General features: G+C 39.8%; 1 protein-coding gene across 3 annotated transcripts in view; it reads left to right on the top strand.

Moving 5' to 3' along the window:
* Positions 1-25,407, top strand: part of tut4 (terminal uridylyl transferase 4) — a 30,893-nt gene extending 5,486 nt beyond the window's left edge. For 2 of the 3 annotated variants that reach the window (XM_063500796.1, XM_063500797.1), the window contains 22 exons: positions 4,072-4,198; positions 6,395-6,514; positions 11,296-11,484; positions 11,577-11,751; positions 11,830-12,362; positions 13,093-13,243; positions 13,723-13,809; positions 14,127-14,230; positions 14,316-14,373; positions 14,476-14,579; positions 14,691-14,780; positions 17,625-17,738; positions 17,864-17,941; positions 18,197-18,374; positions 18,463-18,510; positions 19,647-19,729; positions 19,831-19,946; positions 21,025-21,179; positions 22,491-22,588; positions 23,263-23,830; positions 24,628-24,798; positions 24,886-25,407. In XM_063500796.1, the coding sequence (XP_063356866.1) occupies positions 4,072-4,198; positions 6,395-6,514; positions 11,296-11,484; positions 11,577-11,751; positions 11,830-12,362; positions 13,093-13,243; positions 13,723-13,809; positions 14,127-14,230; positions 14,316-14,373; positions 14,476-14,579; positions 14,691-14,780; positions 17,625-17,738; positions 17,864-17,941; positions 18,197-18,374; positions 18,463-18,510; positions 19,647-19,729; positions 19,831-19,946; positions 21,025-21,179; positions 22,491-22,588; positions 23,263-23,830; positions 24,628-24,798; positions 24,886-24,974 (3,436 nt within the window). In that variant the 3' untranslated portion in view covers positions 24,975-25,407. The remainder of the gene's footprint in view (positions 1-4,071; positions 4,199-6,394; positions 6,515-11,295; positions 11,485-11,576; positions 11,752-11,829; positions 12,363-13,092; positions 13,244-13,722; positions 13,810-14,126; positions 14,231-14,315; positions 14,374-14,475; positions 14,580-14,690; positions 14,781-17,624; positions 17,739-17,863; positions 17,942-18,196; positions 18,375-18,462; positions 18,511-19,646; positions 19,730-19,830; positions 19,947-21,024; positions 21,180-22,490; positions 22,589-23,262; positions 23,831-24,627; positions 24,799-24,885) is intronic. The other variant, XM_063500798.1, reaches the window with a different exon arrangement.
* Positions 25,408-26,930: the final 1,523 nt, after the last annotated feature.

Genomic DNA, 26,930 nt, shown 5'->3' with positions numbered 1-26,930 from the left:
CTCTTTTTGTCCCTCCATGTTGTATGTCTATGACACAGCATTATCTTCAGTGACAGAATAAGTTAAATGTAAGGCTAGGTAGTAGAGTAGCCTAGTAGACTGGGAAATTTTAAGTAAAGGTTTGAAATAACTTAAACAATCTAGTTCAAGAATTGGGTGCAAAAGTTTAAATTGATTTTGAATTTTCTACAATCCACAGTAAGATCAAAATTATACACACAGGCTTAAATACAGTCCCAATCAAAAGTTTAAGACTACCTGAAAAATGGCAAATCATATTTTGCATGGTTGGATCTTAACAAGGTTCCAAGTAGAGCTCCAACATGCAACAAGAAGAAATGGGACAGAGATAAAAAACAATTTTTAGAGCATGCAATTTATTGAAAACGCTTAAACTAAAAAAGGCCGTTTTACACCTGATCAAAAGTTTAGGACCACATGCCTTTAAATGGCCAAATCTGTGCAAAAATATGGAGTCATTGTCATTTTCTGTCAGGTAGTCAATGATGGCAAAGACAAAAAAAATGTTCCCTTTTCAAATGTGGTCGGGTTGTTGAACTGCATAAGCAGGGTCTTTCACAGCACGCCATCGCTGCTGAGGTGGGGCTCAATAAGACAGTCATTTGGAATTTCTTAAATGATCCTGAGGATTATGGAACAAAAACGTCAGGTGGAAGACCCCCCCCCCAAAAAAAATTTCACCAGCAGTGAGCCTGACGATCCTGTTGGCTGTCCTTGAAGAAACTGGACGATCCTCGATCGGCGTTACTGGGGCTGCAGTCGGCACCGGCGTTACTGGTGCTGACTGCAGCCCCATAACTATCAGACGGCATCTGAGACTGAAGGGCTTCAAAAACAAAAAATGTCTTCAGAGGCCTCGTCTCCTTGAACGCCACAGAACTGGCCATTTGGACTTTCCAAGAGAGCACCAAACATAGAATGTTTAAAGGTGGAAGAAAGTTTCAGTCTCTGATGAGAAAAAAAAATTTAACCTTCATGGTCTGATGGATCCCACTTGCAATGTTTTCTACGCACCACAGTGGAGGGGGGGCCATAATGGAATGGGATGCCTTTTCCTTCAGTGGAGCAATTGAGGGTTCTGGAGGTGCAGGAACGTCAAATGGCTGTTGGCTATGTCCAGATGTTTCAGAGAGCATCTTTCATGACTGAGGGCCCTCCTCTGTGTGGTTACGACTGGGTTTTTCAACAGGACAATGCTACAGTACACAATGCCTGCAGGACAAGGGACTTCTTCCAGGAGAATCACAGGTTTTTTGGAGGTGTGGTCCTAAACTTGAACAGCTGTAAAACATCCTGTTTCAGTTTAAGCATTGTTTTAACCTCCTAAGACCCGAACTCTTTCATGGCTTGCATTTTTAATTTTTCTTTGATATTTGGGCTGATTGTTTTTACATTCATCAGGTCCCAAAGAATTACGAGATTTTTTTTTTTTTTTTACCTAATTTTATATTTCTGAGAAAAATGAGATCCACATTCATTTTAAATTTTGATAGAACAGTGGCAGTATAATGTCCTCGTAAGTGGATATCAGGCCCTTGTAGAAAAAAATTAAATATTTTGGTCTAGACAACCCAAAATGTGATGTCCACATATGTGGATGCCAGGTCCTAGGAGGCTTAAAAAATGTTTTGCTCACTCCCATTTCTTCTTGTTGAATGTTAAGGGTCTACTTGGAACCTTGTTAAGATCCAACCATGCAGTAAATGACTTTTTTTTTGCTTGCTATTTTTCAAGTGGTCTTAAACTTTGGATCAGCACTGTATATACATACAACTCCAGTAACATTTAGATGAATGTCGCTTTAACAAGTTGCACCTTGACCAGATGGTTTTGTAGCCATCAACAAGCATCTGAGATAATTTTGACTCTATATTTGACTGTTCTCCTTGGAAGAATTGGTACCTGGCTTTTAAGCATAGTGCACAAATTTCTAATAGTTTCGGTCGGGGCTTTGGAAAGACCCTTTCAGAAGCTTATGCTAGCTTGCTTTATCCATTCCAAAACCATCTGGGATTCATTGTTCTGTTGGAGCACCCAATTATGTCCAAGTTTTTAGCAGTCTGTTGATGAGGTGAAATTGAAGAATTTGAAGATCATCCTCCTTTATCATTCCCTCCACTTTGTACAGTCTACAAGTACCACGGACAGCAAAACACTCCGAGAGCATGGTGCTTCCTGCACAATGGTTGACAGTTAGTACATTGTTCTTAGGTTTCAAAGTCTCAAGCGAGACAGCCATGATGTTCTTAAATTTCATAGTCACCCTCAAATCTTTATCATTACCTCTAAAACAAGGACTTCTCTGGCAATTTGTAGTCTAAAGCAGTGGAGTTTGAGTAAGACACTGCAGCACAGCTGAGTAACATGAACTGCTACGGCAACGACCTGGCTAGGCATCTGTCAGGGAAAGACAGCATAAGAAGGGCTGAGGCTCCAAGGACAAGAAGAGTGTGTGTGTGTGTGTGTGTGTGTGTGTGTGTGTGTGTGTGTGTGTGTGTGTGTGTGTGTGTGTGTGTGTGTGTGTGTGTGTGTGTGTGTGTGTGTATGTATGTATGTATATGTGTATATGCCAGCTTGTTGTGATGTTAAAAATGAGACCACAAAAGATTTCAAAATATCTCCCACCTTTAATGTAACCCATAAACTGTACAATTCAAAACAAATCGGTTTGGGGTAAAAATAAGTGTAGAATACCGTGTTCAGTCTTCTCAGCTACACACCTGCCATCAATTAAGGGAGGCTGATTAACCCCAAATAGAGTTCAGCATGCCTGCTAGGATTTTCCTGACATTTAACATTTTCTGTTGCAGCAACAGCCATGGTTAAGAAAGCTGACAAAGCATCTCACTGTTAAAAGGTCAAGGGAAAGGTACAATAAGTCCTACCCAGTATTTGCCCACCCTTCCTTGCAAAAGCAAATCAGTCATATTGTAAGGGCATGTCTTCTGCAAAGCCCTGTTCAGGTCACCTCACAGATTTTCCATTTGATTTAGGTCTGGGCTCTGGTAGAGCTGTTCCAAAACTGTTTTCTGGTGGAGACATTTTATTGATTTGGATGCATACTTGGGTCATTGTCGTTGGTGAAAAGGTGACATTAATCCTCAGCTTTCTAGTACCTACATGTTTGTAGGTTTTGGGCTAAAATGGACTGTTCACAATCCTCCTCCTCCCCCCCTTGACTAAAAGCACAGCTGTAGGTAAATAAAAGCAATCCCAAATCATAAGCAATGCTTCACCGTGCCTGTGGTGCACTTTTGATAGAAGTTTTTCCATTCCTCCCACCCACACTTACCTTTCAGAATTGTGGTCAGAAAGTTCAGCTTTTTGTTTTTATCAGATCGGAACACATTTTCTCTCATGCCTTTTGGAGAGTTGATGCATTTCTTTGTAAGCTGTAACCAGTTTTTTGTTTGTTTTTATCCACTTTGATATATATGATATATCTAATGCTTTGTAAGTGGTTTTTTAAAAACAAAAAACTGACTAATACCTTTCGACCGCGAGACTTTGATGCTTTTTAGGCTCTTAGCAAACCATGACTTCTGCTGTAGCAGAAAACAGTGAAGATCAGGACAGCAGCTGAACTCTATTTGGGGTTAATCAGAGTCTCTTAATTGATGGCAGGCATGTTCCCAGGAAGACTGTTGTAACGCCTTTTGATTTATCACAGTATTAGTTTAAGGATGTGGACACTTATGCAACTAGCTTCATTTTTTGAATATATTTTTTCCTAACAACTTTGTTTTTCAGTTGAATTGTAAAGGCTCTAGGTCACATTAAAAATAGGAAAAGTGTATACACTGTTTATGTCCACTGTATATATTACAAAAATAAATATGAAAATTCTAAAGTGAGTTGTGAATTATCAAAATGTATCAAGTGCCCTGCCTATATAAAGTCTGTGTGTGGGAAATCACTGAGGCCTGCAGTCTGGTATTGTTTTTTGGTTTTTAATGTGACCTCTTTCAGATCATGAGCCAGTGAGACATTATGACAGTTAGAATTTGGTCCAGCTAATTGTCATCTTCCCCCACCTCTGTTTCTTCACAGCGGTCTGATGTGTAAAGTGAGTGCAGGAAATGATGTTGCTTGTCTTACGACCAATCATCTGGCAGCCCTGGCTAAACTGGAGCCCAGACTGATTTCATTGGTGTTGGCCTTCCGCTACTGGGCGAGGGTAAGCCTGTTTCTGACACTCAGAATGCATACACCTAATACATGTGTCATTTGTTTAGTGCAAAGGTAGTTCTCAGCATGTTGCAAAAGTCTCTTTGTGTTGTGATACTTGATAATTAATGTGTTTATGAAATGACACAAAGGATATAGTGGATGTTTTGGATATGAAAAGTGACGGACCAGAAATAATGATGATGTAATGGAAGTAGAGCTGGGCGATATAAGATTTTTTCATATCACGATATGTTTTTTTTTTTCATTTCTGGCGATAACGATATATATAAAAATGGTAAATGGCCTGTATTTATATAGCGCTTTACTAGTCCCTAAGGACCCCAAAGCGCTTTACATATCCAGTCATTCACCCATTCACACACACATTCACACACTGGTGATGGCAAGCTACATTGTAGCCACAGCCACCCTTGGGCGCACTGACAGAGGGGAGGCTGCCGGACACTGGCGCAAATGCCAAACTAAGCCATCTTGAGGTGTTGAAGGAAAAAAATTACTAAAAGGGAGAATTAATAAGAGTAAAACCAGAACCAGGGCTAGCTCAGTAGGAGCAGGGATAGCTCAGTAGGTAGAGTGTCTGCCCCACGATTGGAAGTTCAAATCAACTGAATGGTTACCTTGAGGTACCTTGAATAAGGTACAGTGTACCGAGTGAATGGGTTAAATACTGAACGGTAAATGGCCTGTATTTGTATAGCGCTTTACTTAGTCCCTAAGGACCCCAAAGCGCTTTACACTACATTCAGTCATTCACCCATTGGTGATGGCAAGCTACATTGTAGCCACAGCTGCCCTGGAGCGCACTGACAGAGGCGAGGCTGCTGGACACTGGTGTCACTGGGCCCTCTGACCACCACCAGTAGGCAACGGGTGAAGTGTCTTGCCCAAGGACACAACGACCTTGACTGTCCGAGCCGGGGCTCGAACCGGTAACCTTCCGATTACAAGGCGAACTCCCAACTCTTGAGCCACGATCGCCCCTTATATCACGATATAAGCCAAATAACTATATTTGTAAGATTTAAATGTGCCGTTGCTCACAAGTAAAATGTGAAATAATTAGCAGCTTGTTTTAATTTAAATATTTATTTCCCATAATAAGTTTAACAGGGTAGATGTACTTAAGGAACATGAAACTTCAGTTTCAGATAAATAAAGGCAAATATTGCAAACTACACAAAACGCAGCTGCTAAAGCGTTTAAGTTTCAAAATAGAACAAACAAAACAGACTACTAAATTGTCAATTCCACTTAGATTTATTTTTAGAATTAAAATTTTGTTTCTTAGTTCGTTTTACAGAAGAACAGACAAAATTGACTAACTTTTGTCAATATCAAATAAACTGAGAACTAAAAGGAAATTCTCAATCTCTCCTTGTTGTATAGCTTAGCTTTTCAAACAGTTTTAACAGTGACTTTAGTCTGACAAAAGCCGAATGACGAATTAGCGCTTTCAGTCAGAGACTGAGCATGCACCGGTTTATTGTATTTCCAGACTTGCTTTCGGCACAATTTACAGTGCGCTACTCTGTTTTTTGTCAGACTTGAAATAGCCGAAATACCTTCACACTACGGAACTTCTATGGCCCTTCCGTTCGACAATCTCTCCGGAATTGGAACCATCATTGTTTTTTTCTTCGGTAACCTTCGCTCACGCTCTCGGTTGATTTTTCTCTAGTCGGCAAACTCATTTCCTTCATTACCTGGGCGGCCCGGCTGCAAAAACAAATACACATGTGCGCCTTGGCACTTGTGCTGTACGTAACAAGTCACGTGACGTGACGCTGCGGCTGTGATTGATTAGGCTCTGCGCTACTTAATTTGGATTGGCTGTTCTTTTTTTTCTTTTTTTTTTAAGAGGACAAGAGAGATGAGTCCTATCGCAATAGTTAAATTTTTCTATCGAGAAAAAGTTATTTCGCAATACATATCGTTATTGTTCTATCGCCCAGCTCTAAAGGAAGTGGGTTTTTTTGGGGGGTTTTTTAAATCTCTTGTTAAAAGAGTTATTTTCAACCATATTTGTGTACAAAGATAAAACTTATATGCCCAAATGGCAAACACAGATGATCTGTTGGTCTGTATGATGTATTGTTTGGACCAAAATTAAAAATTTTGCTTTGATGTTTCGCTGAAAGCTAAAATTGATTTTTTTTTCTTCTTTATGTATTTATCCACACAGTTGTGTCACATTGACTGCCAGGCTGAAGGTGGCATCCCTTCATACTCCTTTGCCCTCATGGTCATCTTCTTCCTGCAGCAGAGAAAAGACCCTATCCTCCCTGTCTACCTGGGCCCCTGGGTAAGTTACTGAGAAAGGGCCACTCTGTATCTGTGCTCCTTGGCAAATAACCAACCTTAAACAAAATTATTTTTAAATCCTTTTCTTTATATTTTAGAACCTGGAATAGGGTTGGGGGAGATACTCTCAGAAATCTCACATACAATTTTGAGACTATTTCCATAAAGTTTGCGACAATGAGATTTTTGAGAGTATAGGAAAAAAAATACAGAACAATGATTGGAGCATAAAGCTTCCAAGCAGCAGCAGTTATAAGTACAAGTGAATGAAAGGCATTTACCACCTTCATCTTCAGTGAGTTACTGTCATTAGTGACACTTTACCTATTTCAAAGTGTGAAATGTATTGACGCAGCAGCATCAGCATTAAAGTGCAGTAGTAGTGATGCAATATTATACCAAGTGACACAGCATACCTCAAATATAAACACAAAGGTAACCACCGTAGCGTTTTTCAATTCAGTTCAATTCAATTTTATTTATATAGCGCCAAATCACAACAACAGTTGCCTCAAGGCGCTTTACATTGTAAGGTAGACCCTACAATAATACATACAGAGAAAAACCCAACAATCAAATGACCCCCTATGAGCAAGCACTTTGGCGACAGTGGGAAGGAAAAACTCCCTTTTAACAGGAAGAAACCTCCCGCAGAACCAGGCTCAGGGAGGGGCGGGGCCATCTGCTGCGACCGGTTGGGGTGAGAGAAGGAAGACAGGATAGAAGACATGCTGTGGAAGAGAGACAAAGATTAATAACAAGTACGATTCAATGCAGAGAGGTCTATTGACACATAGTGAGTGAAAAAGGTGACTGAAAAGGAGAAACTCAATGCATCATGGGAATTTCCCAGCAGCCTATGCCTGTTGCTGCATAACTAAGGGAGGATTCAGGGTCACCTGATCCAGCCCTAACTATATACTTTAGCAAAAAGGAAAGTTTTAAGCCTAATCTTAAAACTCTCCCGAATCCAAACTGGAAGCTGGTTCCACAGAAGAGGGGCCTGAAAACTGAAGGCTCTCCCTCCCATTCTACTTTTAAATACTCTAGAACAACAAGTAAGCCTGCAGTGTGAGAGCGAAGTGCTCTAATGGGGTGGTATGGTACTATAAGGTCGTTAAGATAAGATGGGGCCTGATTATTTACGACCTTGTATGTGAGGAGCAAGATTTTGAATTCAATTCTGGATTTAACAGGGAGCCAATGAAGGGAAGCCAATACAGGAGAAATCTGCTCTCTCTTTCTAGTCCCTGTCAGTACTCTTGCTGCAGCATTTTGGATTAACTGAAGGCTTTTCAGGGAGTTTTTAGGACTTCCTGATAATAATGAATTACAGTAGTTCAGCCTAGAAGTAATAGATTTTCAGTGGAAATCTTAAGTAAACATATAACTGCTTAACCTTTTAGTTTAAGAATAACTAAAGTAACTTAACTGTGTAATGCTTCAGGAGCCTGTACAGTAGTGTAATATATTAAAACTGAAAAATGTTGCATCTTGGGTTCAGTTTTTTAACCCGCTGTGGTAAGCGGTAAACCCACCATGTAACCACATCAACAATTTCCATCCACTGTTTGCACTCTGCAAGTGCAACTTGCAAGTAAGGTTACACATTAGAGAACACAAATGCATAGTGTTACTAGAGCAACAACAAATTTTGACATCATATGACACTTTCATATCATGTCAAAGTTTTTACCAGTGGTAGCAGGGCCCAGACAGTGTAATGTTGACAGTGTCTGAGCATTTAATGGACAAAATGACCCACATTTTCTGTCTGTGTGTCTTCAGGATAGTTTGGTAAAAAAAAAACAATCCCACATGGCTCGAGTCTCTATTTGGAAACTAGGTGTAAACACAAGACGTTGATGGAAAATTGTATCATTCTTGTCACGAATGGACACATTAACGCAAAAAAGTGCAACACTAAAAATATCCTGTGTTGTTGCTTAGATTATCTCATCAGACTTTTTGAGCACTATGCTGTATGCTCTGCATGTGTAATAAGGAAAACTCTTCTGATGCTCCTGCTGTAAATCATTAGTTTTCTTTAAAGATGCCTACCTATATTATACCTATGCATTTATCAGAAGGTAATGATAAACTCACTGTTTATGAAATGTTTAGCAGATCTTTTTTCCTGTTAGTTTTTAAAAAGATAAATAAAACAAATAAAATAGGTTTTATGAGACTTGCTGCAATTTTACCAGATGGTTACAAATGTGGATGACACAGGGTGAAGAACAGAAATGATTTCATTACAAACTTGATCTAATGTTGCTCACTGAGATTCATTGCTTTTTAATAGTGTAAGGTCTAAAAGCATCCCCTGCAGAACAGGATATGAGAAGGTGTCAAGTCTAGTGGCAGTAGCTTCTCTATGTGAGTGACGGAGCTACTTGTTGTACTGGTTAAACAAGTAATGCCACAATAATGATGCACACCTGCTATAATGACATTGAGTAACATAAAGAGATTTTATAGCTTTTTCACACTTAAGTTGTAATCTGTCAAATTTTAATTTGATCCGGCATCCAGTCATTAGGAAAAACAACATAATCAGAGTATATTGGTCCTTTCCTTTGCTGTAGTGCATTATGGGCCTCTCTTAAAGCTCACATTCACTCGCTGTATATTTCAGTTCAAGTCAACATGACTGAATCATCCGAGAAGCTTCTTCAGTTCTAAAAGTAAAGAAGCTTCTCGAATGAGAGGTGAAACATCTTCAAGGAAACTTGAAGTCCAGACATTTTACTTTTCAAGCTCCTTAGGCAGAAGAGTAGTTCTTATATACCCATCAAACCAAACTGTTTGTGGATCGTTTTGTGTAAACGGAAAAACATTTCTTGGAAAGGATGTTGCTTATGAATATTTTAAAAGTATTTTTGATGCTTTAAGCACATCATCTCTATAGCTCATGTTTCCAAAACTCGGCAACTAACAATCTAGAGTGAGAAATGGCATGGCAGGCTAGAAAAATATGTACATTTAATCTGCAGTTAGGTGATCTTTTAAGGCTGCAAAGCAGAAATATGGCAGCTTTGCAGCCTTAAAGTGTTTTGGGGGGATTTAGACATACAGTACTGTGCAAAGGTTTTGGGCCACCTTTTATTTCTTTATATTTTGCTAGGAAATGGTAAAAAGGTATAGTGATTTATTCAAATGTGCAAACATACAACATTAAAAGAAACCTATAGTTCCTCTGTCTGAATTAGGTGATGAGTTTGGGGGGAAAAACTACAGGTTTACAATGGTTTGGTTTGTTTTCACATAGAGAAACATTCAAGTGAACTCCGAGCCAATCAAAATGTGTCAGTCTGCTTATTAGGCAGATGTATCTGGGGTGGGAGCAACAAAAGTAATACAGGAAGAAAGAGCTGTGTGAGAAAAGTGAGAATTTACATTCATTTCACAGCTAGTTGCAAGCCCTTACAGAGCTTTTACATTTATAGTGCAGAGCACTTTCCCACATTGAGAATAAACAGCATATTTTGCTACAGGACGCTTTCTTAGCTCGGGCTGGGGTCACTTTCACGCCACAAACAAACCACTCTAGTTCATTTGGAACCGTAGTGAGATCACCTCCTCCAAAGTGTCTCTGTGCGGTTGCTTTGGTCGACACCCAAGTGTGATTATTGTGTTTACACCTAAACAAATAAACCACACCAAGGGGAAAATGAACAGGGTTTGATTTAGGCTACGACCACACTAATGCTTTTTTGTTTGAAAACACATCGTTTCCTCTCCGTTTTGGCCTCCATTCCACACTGAGATGGCGTTTTCCTCAAGGGAAAACGCTCTCGAAAACGCATACATTTCAAAACGGAGCTGTCCCGCCGCAGTGTGGAGACTCGAAAACGCAGACTTTCTAAAACGATGACCAATTAAACAAAGATAGCGGAGTGCGTTATACAGCAGTTGTTTTCATTGCTCTCAATTTTGACAGCCCCAAAAAAGATTAATATCAGTTTGTACATGCTCCAGATAGCTTTTCTCCAAATTCTTTAATACTCACTCGCTTTTGCGCATGCGCAGTACTGGAACGTAAGCATTTTGGACCGTTTCAATGTGGATGCACAACTCTGTGAAAACGACTGAAAACGCTAGTGTGGACGCGGAGCGTTTTCAAACGAAAACGCCGTTTTCAAATCTATCCGGGCTAGTGTGGACGTAGCCTTAAACTGACCAAACTGGTGTGAAAACATTCTAAGAGAAGCTTGCTTTGTTTTGTTACCTGTTATGATCCCACAGCACCTCAATAATGTTGGGATCTGGCTCTGTAGGGGACATTCCATGATTGGCAGTGTTCCATTATGTATTTTTCTATCTGTATGAATTGACTGAATTGGTTTTTGGTGTCATTATCATGCTGAAAATGAAATTGTTGCCAAACATTTCCAGATGGTACTGAAATCTGACAGTATTTTTAGTGTTCATAATTCCATTAGTTTTGACAAAATTCAAACACCACTAGCTGGAATGCAGCCACAAATCATGACGGGGCCTCTGCTGTGTTTTACTGTAGACACTCCCGCATTGACAATGATTTGAATCACAAGTTTAAAAATCAGATTCATCACTCCATAAGACCACTGATTTTCAATCAGGCTTCTGCCTTTTGACCTTCTTTGCAATATATCAAAAGTATGACAGTAGTAGAAAATATAGCTGTGATATCAGATTCTACGGGTTAAACTGGCTCTTAAAAACAAGCTAGCGACCTCTTTGCTAACTGTTTTACTTTGCTTCTACTCTGTTATGTTTGGCTTTGCTTTTCTCCTGCAGGTTGAAGGCTTTGATGTCAAACATGTGGATGAATATCATTTGACTGGAATTACAATGGACATGTATGTCCAGTGGGAGCATAGACCTCCAACCTCTACGGAAGGACGGGGAGAGAACAGAAACGAGGCCAAGGGAGAAGGCAGGACCAAACCTCAACACCGCAATGATGTCCCTAACTCAGAGGGCTTGGTAAGATTTATTTTACCTAATTCAGTGACAGTGTTGATACTCTCGCTTTTGTCCCTGGGTTTTGCACTAACCATAGCTGCTTTCACCTAAAGATCCGCCTAACCTTCAACGTGGGTAAAGATGTTGCGCTGGGCCAGTTGTGGTTGGAGCTTTTACGTTTCTACACACTGGAATTTGCACTTGAAGAATATATCATCAGCATCCGCTTAAAGGACCTCCTCTCTAGGGAAGTGAAGAACTGGCCTCGCCGCAGGCTTGCTATCGAAGGTAAGAGATAGTTCTATTGCAAAACTCACTTTCCAAGCATAGAGAAATGGAGAAATTCATTCATTCTTATGTTCCTAGATCCGTTTGCCTTGAAGAGGAACGTTGCTCGAAGCTTGAACAGCCAGATGGTCTTTGAGTACATCCAGGAGCGTTTCAGAACAGCTTACAAATACTTTGCTTGCCCTCAGAAAAAGGGCACCGGAGGACACCAAACAAAGAAGAAAGCAAGGGCACAGGGTGTAAAATTGGAAGAAGCTGAGAAGAAAGAGCCTTCATCTACGAACAAGGATGAGAATAACATCAAAGCAGAAAAAAGCCAGAGTGTTCAAAGAGGGCACCAGGGATCAAAGGAGGACGAAGAGCCTGACAGTGATGATGAAGATGGTTCAGATCCATCCAAAGAAAGAAATGAGAGCACTTTAGACACCCGCCTCATGGACATGCTTCTCAGTGAGGGAAACACACCTTCCTTCTCCCCCAATGGCCTGCTGGACAGTGACAAGGAAGAAGAAGAGGAAGAGGAGGATAATGGAGTTTCAGAGGATGACGGGCCTGTTGCACCAGATGATCTGCACTATGTGTTTGACAAGATGATTTTCACTTGTGGAAAGGTAAATAGTAATTAATGTCATCCATCCATTGGATAAATATTTGTAAATGCCTTAGCAAGGCACAACATTTTGTATGTAATGTAGTTTGAGATAAGGCTTCTGACCTGTTTGTAATAGAGATCCATTAAGCTTGTTGCTGTAGTATAGAAGAAGCATCATCTTAGCTGCTCATGCTACATAACTGTGTGGTTTGCGTGTTCTCCCTGTAGCTTGGTGGGTTATTTTCCACTTACTCCGGCTTCCTCAAACGCATGCATGCTAAGTTAATTAGTGATTGTGAATAAGAGTGTGAGCGGCTGTCTGTCTCAGTGTTAGCCTTGTGGTAGACCTGAGACCTGTCCAGGTTGTACCCCACCTCTTTCCCTTTGACAGCTGGGAAAGCTTCAGAATAGGATAAGAAAGTGAATGAATGGATGGGTGGATGGATGAGTTGGTGGGTCAGTAGTTTTGAATTGGTTTATTTATTTGAAAATCATGTGAATGTAATAACTTGAGAACAAGGCAATGTAGGATTTTGAAGTTGATAACGTAGGTGTGTCTACTTAGAGGCTGAGGGGTAGCACTGGCAGTTTCCAGTGTTTTTAAGATTGCGACAGTATGACTAGCTTCAGTATTTAGACACATTAAAGCAAACATAAGGAAATATTTTCAAGCTTTGCGATATGTGACATTCGGAACTGTTACATAACATTGAAGCTGTTCCTGGACATCATTAATTTTCCTGTTCCAGCCTCCAACTGTCGTATGCAGCATTTGCAAACGAGATGGTCACCTGAAGGACGAGTGCCCTGAAGACTTTAAGAAAATCGAGCTGAAGCCTCTGCCCCCTATGAATGACCGCTTCAGAGAGATCCTCGATGGCCTCTGCAAACTATGTTACTGTATGTAGCGAACATTGCACTTCTAACTTGTTTCACTTTAGCATTTTCCTGCAAGGAATCATTTTGCTTGTATAGCCATTATCTTTGAGTAAAATAAAAACCCATCTTCCCTTCAGTAGGCAGCTGGCAAATACCTTATGATTATATGTGATCAAAATGTAAAGACTTTACAAAGCTTAAGAAAAATATCAAAAATTCCTTTAATACACGAGAAAACAAATAGCATCAAAAGCAGATAATTCTCATATTGTGCAGTCTGAAACCAGTATTTCAGCAGTTGTTAAAAAAGAAAAAAACTTCAATAATTAAGGCATCATTGTTTCTTTCTTTGTGTGTGTGTGTGTGTGTGTGTGTGTGTGTGTGTGTGTGTGTGTGTGTGTGTGTGTGTGTGTGTGTGTGTGTGTGTGTGTGTGTGTGTGTGTGTGTGTGTGTGTGTGTGTGTGTGTGTGTGTGTGTGTGTGTGTGATCTGCTGTGGTAGATGAATTGTCACCTACACATGCTGAACAGCAGAGGAGGGAGCAGATCCTTGCTAGCCTGGAGAGGTTTATAAGGAAGGAATACAATGGTGAGCCTGAAACAATCTACTCCAAACAAAAGTCTCAAATATTTCTCTCCATTTCCTTGGTAAATTTGCTGTGTAGTGTTACTGTGTGTTTTGCACAATTTAAGTTAAAAGCTGTCGAGCAGTTGACAAGACACAATATACTGAGGAATACATTCAATGTGAAGCGACTGTTGAGTTCCATGAACTTAATGAGTATTAGCAGATTTGGTAGAATTGATAGAAATAAGTTTAGAGAGTACAACATCACTGTGAGAACACCTTAAAAGACTGATGTGCCTTGTTTTGGTTTTCTTTTTAAAACGTCCATGTTTCCACAGAAAAAGCCCAGCTTTGCTTATTTGGATCTTCCAAAAATGGCTTTGGATTCCGTGACAGTGACCTTGACATCTGCATGACTCTGGAGGGCCACGAAACTGCAGAGGTTAGCAGACAAAACATCCAGATGCACTCACCTGAATAAACACATGATCAGTGTTTAATTTATTTTTTTGGATCTGTCTGAACAGAAGCTGAACTGCAAAGAAATCATTGAAGGCCTTGCAAAAGTGCTCAAGAAGCATACAGGTCAGTTAAAGTGTTCCTATTATTTCCCCCTGAATAATTTGGTAGGAGACTCCTGTCTGTGTGGAAAAACTGACTTTAATCTCATAATTTCCATCATCTCAGGTTTGAGGAACATCTTACCTATCACCACAGCTAAAGTGCCTATAGTGAAGTTTGAACACAAACAGAGTGGTTTGGAGGGGGATATCAGCCTTTATAACACACTGGTGAGTGGAAGATGCCCTCATTATCACTGTTGTCATGTAATGTTATAAGAGATGTTTTATATTGTCAAATATGTTGCATTATAAATTAATTTGGAGGATTCTTCTTTCTAGGCTCAACACAACACCAGGATGCTAGCTACATATGCGGCTCTGGATCCACGTGTGCAGTTTCTGGGATACACAATGAAGGTCTTTGCAAAGGTATGTGAAAATTGACAATCTGGGTTTGTAACCAGAGTACTCAGGCTGAGTATTCAGTGATCTACGATCCTTCTTGGGTGTTTTCAAAGAAGCACAAATTCAGTATTTGCAAGTGATATCCGCCCATTCTGACTCTAAAAGGTGGAATGAGTGTCAGTGACAGCAAATTGTTGAGTTTAGTTCTGTTACTGTGAGTTCTGTTACTCCCACCCCATACCAGTGGGAGTAAGAGAACCAACACAGCAAGTAAATGGAAGCTGTATAAAGACTCATCAGCATTGAGACCAGTGCACAAACAAAACCAAAAAAAAAAAGGAATATTAAAGTGCAGTTATATAAAAGATGGTATGTATACAATGTTGCTCAATATACAAATAAACGCATATCCACCTGCATGTTTTCAAACATACAGGTCCTTCTCAAAAAATTAGCATATTGTGATAAAGTTCATTATTTCCTGTAATGTACTGATAAACATTAGAATTTCATATATTTTAGATTCATTACACACAACTGAAGTAGTTCAAGCCTTTCATTGTTTTAATATTGATGATTTTGGCATACATAACTCATGAAAACTCAAAATTCCTGTCTCAAAAAATTAGCATATCATGAAAAGGTTCTCTAAACGAGCTATTAACCTAACCATCTGAATCAACGAATTAACTCTAAACACCTGCAAAAGATTCCTGAGGCTTTTAAAAACTCCCAGCCTGGTTCATTACTCAAAACCGCAATCATGGGTAAGACTGCTGTACGGTTTTTACTAAGCTAACTACCTTTAATTTAGCAAACTCCCACCGTAAGGGTGTGTTTTAACTGATGAAACTGTGTCGTACTCAGGCTCGGACGTCTGATTGCTGCCTTTTATAAGCTTTATTGCACAAGCACAAGCTAACACCAGTACAGTAACCGTGCCTTTACAGAAGCCAGGTAATCAACTGAAAGACACAAAATAAACAACCACACAACATTAACAAAACAACCCTATTAATGACAGTACAGTTTGGTAATAGTCATATTTATGGCTTTAACACATTATTTAATCAACACAGAAACTCACCAGCTCGGCTTCATCAGTCATAACAGCAATATCAATGAAAAGAAGATCCGGCAGGTAGGATCTTTGAGCAGATGTTAACACATACTATCCCAGACTTACATAAATCACTCCGTCTTAAATAAATTTGTCATTTAAAGCAAATTTGGGTCTGGCTAATAATAAATCACAACAAATAAATTGGCACGTTAGAAATATGGGAAAAACCACACAATTGCCGACCTGACTGCTGTCCAGAAGGCCATCATTGACACCCTCAAGCAAGAGGGTAAGACACAGAAAGAAATTTCTGAACGAACAGGCTGTTCCCAGAGTGCTGTATCAAGGCACCTCAGCGGGAAGTCTGTGGGAAGGAAAAAGTGTGGCAGAAAACGCTGCAAAACGAGAAGAGGTGACCGGACCCTGAGGAAGATTGTGGAGAAGAACCGATTCCAGACCTTGGGGGACCTGCGGAAGAAGTGGACTGAGTCTGGAGTAGAAACATCCAGAGCCACCGTGTACAGGCGTGTGCAGGAAATGGGCTACAGGTGCCGCATTCCCCAGGTCAAGCCACTTTTGAACCAGAAACAGCGGCAGAAGCGCCTGACCTGGGCTACAGAGAAGCAGCACTGGACTGTTGCTCAGTGGTCCAAAGTACTTTTTTCGGATGAAAGCAACTTTTGCATGTCATTCGGAAATCAAGGTGCCAGAGTCTGGAGGAAGACTGGGGAGAGGGAAATGCCAAAATGCCTGAAGTTCAGTGTCAAGTACCCACAGTCAGTGATGGTCTGGGGTGCCATGTCAGCTGCTGGTGTTGGTCCACTGTGTTTTATCAAGGGCAGGGTCAATGCAGCTAGCTATCAGGAGATTTTGGAGCTCTTCATGCTTCCATCTGCTGAAAAGCTTTATGGAGATGAAGATTTCATTTTTCAGCATGACCTGGCACCTGCTCACAGTGCCAAAACCACTGGTAAATGGTTTACTGACCATGGTATTACTGTGCTCAATTGGCCTGCCAACTCTCCTGACCTGAACCCCATAGAGAATCTGTGGGATATTGTAAAGAGAAAGTTGAGAGACGCAAGACCCAACACTCTGGATGAGCTTAAGGCCGCTATCGAAGCATCCTGGGCCTCCATAACACCTCAGCAGTGCCACAGGCTGATTGCCTCCATGCCACGCCGCATTGAAGCAGTCATTTCTGCAAAAGGATTCCCGACCAAGTATTGAGTGCATAACTGAACATAATTATTTGAAGGTTGACTTTTTTTGTATTAAAAACACTTTTCTTTTATTGGTCGGATGAAATATGCTAATTTTTTGAGACAGGAATTTTGGGTTTTCATGAGTTATGTATGCCAAAATCATCAATATTAAAACAATGAAAGGCTTGAACTACTTCAGTTGTGTGTAATGAATCTTAAAATATATGAAAGTCTAATGTTTATCAGTACATTACAGGAAATAATGAACTTTATCACAATATGCTAATTTTTTGAGAAGGACCTGTACATGAGCTTATTCTTCTGATGTCTGCACTTGAATTTGGGAACGGGTTTTACAACAAATGTTAGCAGGGTTTTCTTCCCAATTAAAAATTGGAAATCTCACTGAAAGCATAACACGTGTATGTTAGTGTGTTTTTATTTACCTTTATTTAACATTGAAATCAAATCTCTTTTACAAGGAAGAAAATGCAACAGAAAATATAAGATCTATAACATGATTTAGTGTGCCCTCTTACAAAAAGCCTTCACCACGAGTGTCGTCTCTTCCTGTAACTAACCCACTTTTTGTCCTCACAGCGCTGTGACATCGGTGACGCTTCCAGAGGGAGCCTCTCTTCTTATGCTTACATCCTGATGGTGCTTTACTTTCTGCAGCAGAGGCAGCCACCTGTCATTCCTGTCCTGCAGGAGGTATTTACCACTGATTAACTCAGTCAAGTGCTGTGCCTGAAACTTAAAGAGGCTTTTTTAAAAATTATTTTTGCGTTGAATTTCATGAAGTAAATAGCTCTAAATGATGTGTGATGTCTTTTTAGATCTTTGATGGGAATACTGTTCCTCAGCGGTTGGTAGATGGCTGGAACGCTTTCTTTTTTGATGACCTTGAGGATCTGGTGAGTTGCAAAAACAAAAAACAAAAGAGTTTCGCAGCTTAGCAACCACGTTAAAATGTCTTATGGCAATTATTTAGGAAAATCATTTAAAAGCAATACCTAAGTTAACTTTAGTCTCAGCGTTCCCTGGGGTGTAAAAAACCACATATATCGAATAATCAGTCAAATCTAATTAAACAACACACACACACACAAAAGCGGCAAGTACAGTTTGTCTTGTAATGACTCTGGAATTAGTTTCCTCTGTTCTCACAGCGTCGTCATCACTCAGAGAATCAGCAGAACACAGAGTCTGTGGGAGAGCTGTGGCTGGGACTTCTACGCTTTTACACTGAAGAGTTTGACTTCAAAGAGCACGTGATCAGCATTCGCCAAAGGAAACGCCTCACCACGTTTGAAAAACAGTGGACCAGCAAATGCATCGCTATTGAAGGTGCTCACATGGCTTTGCATCTCCGTGAACTTGATTTGCTTCCAGACTCACAGTTGTTTTCATCTCACTGATATGCTCTTCTTCTTAGATCCCTTTGATTTGAATCATAACCTCGGTGCTGGAGTTTCTCGTAAAAGTAAGTGCCTGCCATACTCGATACAAAAAATACCTTATTGATGCATTCTGTAGAGTTTGAAAACTTGTCTTTGGTTATGATAAAGTTTCCTAAAACCTCTGTCAAATTATGGCGTAATTTTGGTGGTTGAACAATCTTGGACAATTCTTGGGTTTTATTTCCTTTTTTCGTGTCAGTTTAGCCTCCTACTGGGTTCAAGCAACTTTGAAATAATTGAGTAGCCAGTCTTACCTTGTGCTATAAAGGCTCACCCTCTACATCATTCTCATCCTCTTATTATCTTTTATGTGGATCTTAGTAGCATTTTTTTTTCCAGTTAGTCTCCCCTTCTGCAGCTGTTGCCTGTAAAAGCAGGCAACAGTCAGCAACAGTCTTTGGACACCAATGCTCTAATGTGTACACCGTGTATACGTTGCTTGCAGCTTTTCATTTCCATTGTAGATTAGCCCAGAGGATGAGGCTGGTTGAATATTTGTACACCTGCACCCACACTTACAGTTGTTCACCTGTTGAAGTCATTGTACTTTGATGCTTGAAAATGAACAGAAGAAGAACCTGAGCAACTCTGAAAAAGGACAAATTTTGATGGTTTAGAGACTAGATCAAAACAGCATGTCCTGTCAGGTTATGATAGTAATGTAAACACACACACAGTCACAGTGTAGCAGCATGTGTGGTTGCATATCAGCAGATCAGGCAGAATGCTATTCTGATTCCCGTCCATTGTTGAAAACAAATTTAATGGACACCAAAACCATAGACTATATGTGAAACATAAATTTTGTCATTGTGATGTCAGCCATTGCTTTCTGGTCCTGAAGTCTCAACATATTAGTGCTTATATAAAGTTGTTACTTGTGAATCCACTGTGCGTTTAGTGAAAATGAGCCGTAGCAAACAGTGCCACCTACAGTGTCAGGACACTTGTCAAAGTGGCCACACTCCATCCAAACAAATATTAAAAATAAACAAATAACCCACCGTACAGTTGTTATGAAGGGGAAATATGTAGACAAATGTCAGGATTCTATGTAAATCGATTCAGAACTGCTCTGGGCCTGGGTACGTCTGCAGAAGCTTGCTTTGAAACTGTGAAAATGCCCTGTTACTTATGCTGCCTCTCATTCCTCCACCAGTGACAAACTTCATCATGAAGGCATTTATAAATGGGAGAAAGCTGTTTGGAACTCCCTTTTATCCCGTCCCGGGCACTGAAGTGGTAGGTCATTCATGTAACACAGTTGAATGTTCAGACTTTGACTGCTGTCTGCTGTGTATCCCAGCCTAATGGTGTTTTGAATGTGTTCTGTTCTGTTGCAGGAATACTTTTTTGACTCTAAGGTGCTGACAGATGGTGAATTGGCTCCTAATGACCGGTGCTGCAGGATCTGCGGAAAGATTGGACACTACATGAAGGACTGTCCAAAGAGACGCAGGTGGTCCCCTCTTAATTCACAGAGATTTATCTCTCAGTTGGCTAGATTTCCGAGAAAAAAATAAATATGCTCAAATACGAAGAACTTCTCTCAGTTGTTTTGTCTCACATCTTAAAAAATACAACTAAAGCTGTGGAGGGAACTGTCCAAAAGAATGTGATCTTGACAGCCACCCATCCACTGAGACCATTTCTCATGAGATTTCCATGAGCAATAGAATAATCAAGAGAATGGCCAGTTGTATCTCTCAGGAAAATGGCAGTTTGGTTTTTTTTAACAAAAAAGTGGTAAGCAACTTCTTTTGTTCTCTACTTGTCCAGTTTCCTCAAGTTTTTTCTAATGGGTACATTGCACACCCAAGCATATGCCAAGTTTTGGCTAACAGCATGCTGGGAATCACCTTGTTGGTGCAAACATTGTATTTGTGGTTGTCAAACTGTGCTAACTTTGGTATATTTTTGTAGGTTAAAGTAAACAAATGGGAACTAATGCTGTGTTTTGGGACAGGCCAGTATTACCAAAGTACCCAAAGGTACAATTTAAAATTGGTTCTTGTCTGTTATCTGTTATGTGTAGACATCACACTGGTTCATCCCTTGCTTTAAGCTTCTTTTTAACTGTTGACTGAGAAAGGGGCTTAACATACTAAAAAACATTTCTCTGAAAATGGTCAGGTACAAGGACAGGACCAAAGATGAGTCACAAAGCAGCCATTGTCCTAAAACCTTTGAAAGACCTTCAGGAAGCGTGGAGACCATTGTTCAGGATACCTTACAAGAAAGGCAGGCTCACTGACAACAAAATGTAAAGAAGAGAGCGGTGGCTCAAGGCTTTTGCACAGCACTGTACAGTACAGAATATAATATCATAACTTTGAATAGAAAAATGTTAGGCCCCAATCAACCAGCCATGGATGTTAAAGTACGAAGTCAGTGCACTGGACGTAAATTAATTTCAACTATCAAACTTCAGATATATATTTTCAGTCAAAGTTGTTTTTATTTGACTTGTACTAAATCTGGCACGTTTTCCATACCTTCTTGTGGTGACATGATTTTTTTTTTTAATTTTTTGTCAGAATAAAAAAGAAGGAAAATGAGAAAGATGAGGACATCAAAGAGGAGGAACGAGAGCCAAAGGATCGGCGTTGCTTCCAGTGTGGGGACATGGGGCATGTACGGCGAGACTGCCCTGAATATCGTCACCTCAAACAGAGAGCTGCCGGAGCACCAGGTCAGCACAAAAAAACGCTTCTTTTTTTCCCTTTGAAGTTGTGTATGAAAATGAATATTTGTCAGGATGGTGTTTCCGTTTTGCGTAACTATTTTTAAGTCCCCGTAGAATTGCTACCACATAAGCTAGCGCAATAATTTTTTTTGCATAGGAAACCAGAGGAGTTGTACGTACTTCTTACGCATTCAGCTTGTCCTAAGTCACGGTTTCCTTCCACATATAGCTTTGCAAAAATAACATAAAAAGCACTTGCAGCAACAAAAACATAATATTCCAGAAACACGCTTTGCCGATCAGCTGTTCATAGCACTTTCTACTTTGGAATAGACATCAGCGCGAACTATCGCATGTCTGCCATTGCCTGCCAAAACCGGAAGTGATGTCATGTGATTTCGTGGGAAACGTAGTTTTTACCTTCAGGGCCTTTAAAAGCCTATAATGGTGTTTTTAAAAGTCATGTTTGACTTTATTCTTTTCTGTATAGTTTCTGAGATGCTTAGAACTCAAATTGCACTGTTGGAAAAAGTTTATTTTGCTGCACATGCTGTTTTGGTTTTTTTTGCAAATTTGCATAATAATATTTATTTTCGTTTTTCATGCTGTATATAAAAATTGGTGTATGGCAAAAATAACACTATGAAGACACTCAAAATAAATTTTCTTTGGTTGGAAACTATTTTGTGCAACTTTTTTGTATTTACAGTTTTGAGGTATATACCTCTGAAATTTCTGTAACTAGAAATATGTGTTAAAAAAACAAAACAAAAACAATTTTCCATTTTTTTGTAGTTTATTGCACTTTTTTGCAATTTATGCAGCTACTATGGACTTAATGCATACATTTATAACATTTTGGGATATAACAGTTGTATTGATGTATAGCAACTTGAAATACTCCCCAAAATGGGACTACAGCATGTAAAAATATAACGATAAGCTCTGGCGGACTTGGTTCTATGGTAGGTCTTAAGGGTTAATATTGAAACAAACATATAAAGAAGGTAAATTATTCCCTCCAAACAAAATGTATAAATTCCAAACGTGCTAATCAGTGTGTGCGTGATTGCTCTGCCCATCAAAAAGTCACCTGCGCGAATATCATTGGTTATTGGAGTGGCAATTGTCAGTTGGGAGATTTTTACATATCACCCAACCTTATTATGAGTCTCTTTAAAATCTTAAATATCAATGTATGTAAGTGCCCTAACAATTGTTGATTTTGAGTTATAATTATCAGATGTGGGACACATCAGATATTCTCTGCAGTGGGAACTCAAAAGATAGCTTATATGGCTTTTTATTCTTTTACAGCTTCTCACATGGTGCGAACTATAGTGAGCTCTCAGTCCATCCCTATTCCCCAGACAGCTGCAGACTGTCCTGGAAGGACCAGACAGGCCTCAGAATGTGTAAGTACAACAGTTAACCTTCCACACTACGCTTTCAAAATAACCACTGACACTGGTTACCACAGATGTGACAGAACTTCATAAGTGATGCATATTCAACACTGAGATGTGATTTTCTTTTCTTTTCTTTTCTTTTTTTTTTTTTGGTACCAATTCCAGTTCTGAGAACTATAAGTGGCAGCATGTAACAACATGTGATCAGCTTTTCTTCAGTGTAGTTTTATTTTTCATAATGAAGGAAGTTATTAAACTTTGCAATGTCTCTTAAAGTACTGTAGGTCATAGGATCTTCTCTCACTTAAACAACTGAAAATTAAGTGCATGCTTCTGGAAAGAGATGCAAATAATTAACAGAAAATAAGTTTACTGAGCATATTCAGTTCAGTTTCATTTATACAGCGCCAAATCACAATAACAGTTGAATCAAGGCAGTTTATATTGTAGGTAAAGAACCTACAATAATCCCAATAATTATATTTTGCCATAAAAATAAAAAAGATTGTAGTTAGTGGGATTTATGAATGAATTTAAGAAAACATGGTCTAAAGTGTCGTCACTTTTATATCTGAATCCAAAAATCACGAACAAATAAAATTAGAACTTATTTGCGCATCACTTGTTCAGATTGCTGATTTTTAACTTCTTCCTTTTTTTTTTTCCTTTCTTCCTAATAGTCTGATAGTCGTCAGACTCCACCCTACTCACCACAGCCCACTGCTGTCCCCCCAAGTTCCACCCACTCCTCCAGTTCTACTCAGCCTTCCCACACTAAGACCAATTCTGCTGGTCCCCACAAGCAGTCTGCACATCCCCAGGTCCCGCTCTCTCTCCTTAGCTTTCCTACCTCCCACCCAGGCCAGTATCACCCAGGTGCACTCACTGCACTGGGACTTCTTCCCACCCACCAGCACCAGTCACACCAGTCCCAGGGGCAGTCTACTCACCCAGTCCACCTTCCCTCCACCTCCTGGCCTATCCATGGACCAGTCCTCACCTCGTCCTCTCCCACTGCCCCCTCTCCGCCTGGCATGAAATTCGCCCTGCGTTCAGCGTCTGGGAACGGGAGTCCCACAGGTTCAGGTGGAAACCCCAGCCCCATGAATCTGAATGACCCCAGCATAATCTTCGCCCAGCCGGCGGGGAGACAGCTGGGCATCAGCGGGCCAGGACGGGAAGGACACTGGCACAACCACTTGGCACAACCTGGGTCACTCATGGGCAATGGCACTGTAGTCAAGTCAGGTATTCACTGGGTGATTTGGGGACACCATCTGTCTGTGTGGGATTCTGTCTCTATTTTTAGCTTTAAATAAAAGCATCAAACTATTTCTTATTTTATTACACCATCACCTGACTCTAGTGCTCAGGTATAGCTGCTTTAGAGTCTGCACTTTCTTTACAGAGAAAATCAAGGAATTCTTTCAATCAGAAGTAAATCTGGAGTTTTTGTTCCAGGATGACGTTTCGGATTTCGGTTGTGCATGTCTTAGGAAACTGCAGATCTCAATCACAGCTAGGCGAGGCTAAAGAAAATGGTGCAAATGTAGAGGAAAAGTTACCAAACCCTCATGAGTTTGCAGTTGTCAAAAAGATTGTGCATGAGACTGAGGATTGTTTCTTGACCCTGACAATTTAAAAATGTTAGTGAAAAGAACGAGGTGCACAGGAGCGACAGTCTACCCGAGCTCTGAGGCTTGTCAGAGCCTTAGCTGTTTTAGTTTGTATTTAGTTGTTTTTATTTTTTTTATTTTTTCTATGATATTATAATAGTCATAAGCATTTCATAAGTTTGAATGATTTTATTTGTAAATAAATCAAATTTATGCAAGTAGTCAGCATTTTCAGTGTTGACCCTTCTGCAGTTCCCTGTGGCATGCTGATTTCAGCTTGTTAGTCTAATCCTGATTACTACCTTATGGGTGCTGCACCCACAAAACACCATTTGATTTGCAAAATCTGCACTAGGATTAAAATTCTTACCGGTACCGATTGTCTCTTTTTGAGAGTTACAGAAAGATTTTTTTCCCCTTTGTCTACAGAGTCTGGCCACCCGGCTTCATTTGTAGCTGTGAGCCAAGGCTCTCGGTTATGGGAGCACAATAAAACCCCTCAGTACACTCTGTCTCCATCCTGGCCCTACAGAATGCCCCAGAACTTCATCCAGCAGGGCAACGGAGGCTACCAGCATGGTAAACCCTTTGTGGCCCAAGGTTAGATATGATGAACAGCAATGCTTTTTTATTACTTTTGGAAAAGAGACATTTTTTTTCTAAGGGATTTCTTTTCTCTTTGTTTAGGTTCTATGATGCATCCGAATCCCAACTTCCCACTGGTCCCTCATGTCCGGCATCCAGTGAATCTGAATTTCATCCAACAGAAGAAGTAAACTGGCATCTTTTTTTAATCAGGCTCATGGTCAGTAAAACAACGCATAAAGCATCATTTGATCACAAGACGATTTTTAAAATGAATTTTATCATTTTTGTACAGTTTTTAAGTTTTACTTTTTGTGTCATTACATTGATTTGTGATACAAATGTCAAATATTTTAATACCCCCGTTTTTGAGGGGGTCCAAAAAAGTGTTTTTATTTTATGTGTAAAGTAAGGAGGACAAATGTAAACCTTTATTTTTATTAGCTTTATTCATACTTTGCTTGCCACAAGATGAAGGCTTTGAATAGATGTTTGTTTTAAAAACAATCTAACATGTCACCCTAAGTATGTAGTGCCAAAAGCATTGATAGCAAGAAAAAAGGGGAAAAGTCTTAAATAATAATAATAAAAAAAAGCTATAAAAAAAAAATAAACAAAAAAGCAAACCGCTTCACTGTGTACTGTGTGTTTATTTCTCTTACCAATACTCCAGCATACTATGTATGATCTAGTTTGCATTTGTGCTTTGGTCATTAGAACTCAGACTACAAGCAATGATGTTTGAGCAGGTTGTGACTGCATTGAGTCCATGTGGAGAGCAGATGATTTGCTGAAATTGAATATTTCCTTCCATCTAGGTACACTGGCTCCACTGAAAGCCCCCCAAAACGTTTGCACCCAGATGCTTAGTGGACTAGTGCACATTGTAACATTAAGATTGAGACTTCTTTTATCTTTCTAATCAGCTGCGCTGATGTTTCTTGGGATACTATAGAGAGTGGAAGCAGTAATGTGTACAACATATATTAAAGATGCCCGTTGAAGAGATTTCTGTAGTCGAGTACAGATGTGCATTCTTTCTAATGGCAAGAAGAAAGCAATGGTGCTGTTTTCACAAATGGGAACAAGGTCCTCAAAGTGTTTTAGAACAATTTCACAACAGCACTTTACAGCTGTTACAGTTGATTCAGTGAGCAGACCCTGCCTCTAAAGGCATGCACAACCAACCACAGCAGCACTGTGATCTAATCTAGCATTAATGTGATAAGTCCCACTTGATTTGTGATCGAACGCTGCTCTGAATCACTTTTGAAACATTAACATTCCGAGTAGCGATTTCTTCTCCACTTTCTGTGGTCACAGCCCTGATGCACTTCTCTGTTCTGTGTCGATATAATCTAATAGGAAGGGAGCCAAATCCTTGTAAGTTATAATACAACATGGAAAAAATAAACAAAGAAAAAGGCAAAAATTATAATTGCAATGTGTCAATCCACAGTATTCAGCTGTGGTTAATGCTCTGGTGTTTCTTTATTGTAATTTAAAATGGTTTGGTGCACACCACATTTTAACTCTCCTTGGAGAAGGGTCTTATGGCAGAGTTGCAAAATGTGTCAGAATGGCTGACAAAAAGACTGTAGCCATTAAAATAATAAAACAGGAGAACCCAAAAGATCAGATAGAAAACCAAGATGTAAAAACTGCTCCCTAGAATTTCAGTTAGAAAGTTGTGTGCAGTGGATGTAAGGACTGTGAAGAAATGCCGAGTCATGGAGTTAAACTCCATGACTCGGCAATTGTAAGATAATAATTGTAAGATCTACCTTACAATATAAAGTGCCTTGAGGTGACTGTTGTTGTGATTTGGCGCTGTATAAATAAAATAGAATAGAATCGAATATAATAGAATAGAACAGAATAGAATAATGTACTTCAGACTGGGAGATTGGCAAAATGTATAAATAGGATGGCGATTAGGAGAATTGGAGACAGATGCATAACACAGCAGGGATACATTGGGAATAAGAAGACAGTGGAAGTAAGACTCATCACAAGAAAGAGACAAGAGGCCACCAAACTAAAACCCAGACTAAGACACACGAGCTTGACACAGACAAAACCGTAAACAGACATGAAGACAAGACTGACTTTAACACTAGAGTGTTTTCACAAGTGTTCCATCCACT

This window comes from Pelmatolapia mariae, linkage group LG17, assembly GCF_036321145.2.
Source record: "Pelmatolapia mariae isolate MD_Pm_ZW linkage group LG17, Pm_UMD_F_2, whole genome shotgun sequence".
NCBI lineage: Eukaryota > Metazoa > Chordata > Actinopteri > Cichliformes > Cichlidae > Pelmatolapia > Pelmatolapia mariae.
Note: the sequence above shows the minus strand (reverse complement) of the source record. Positions and strands in the feature narration are given on the sequence as shown.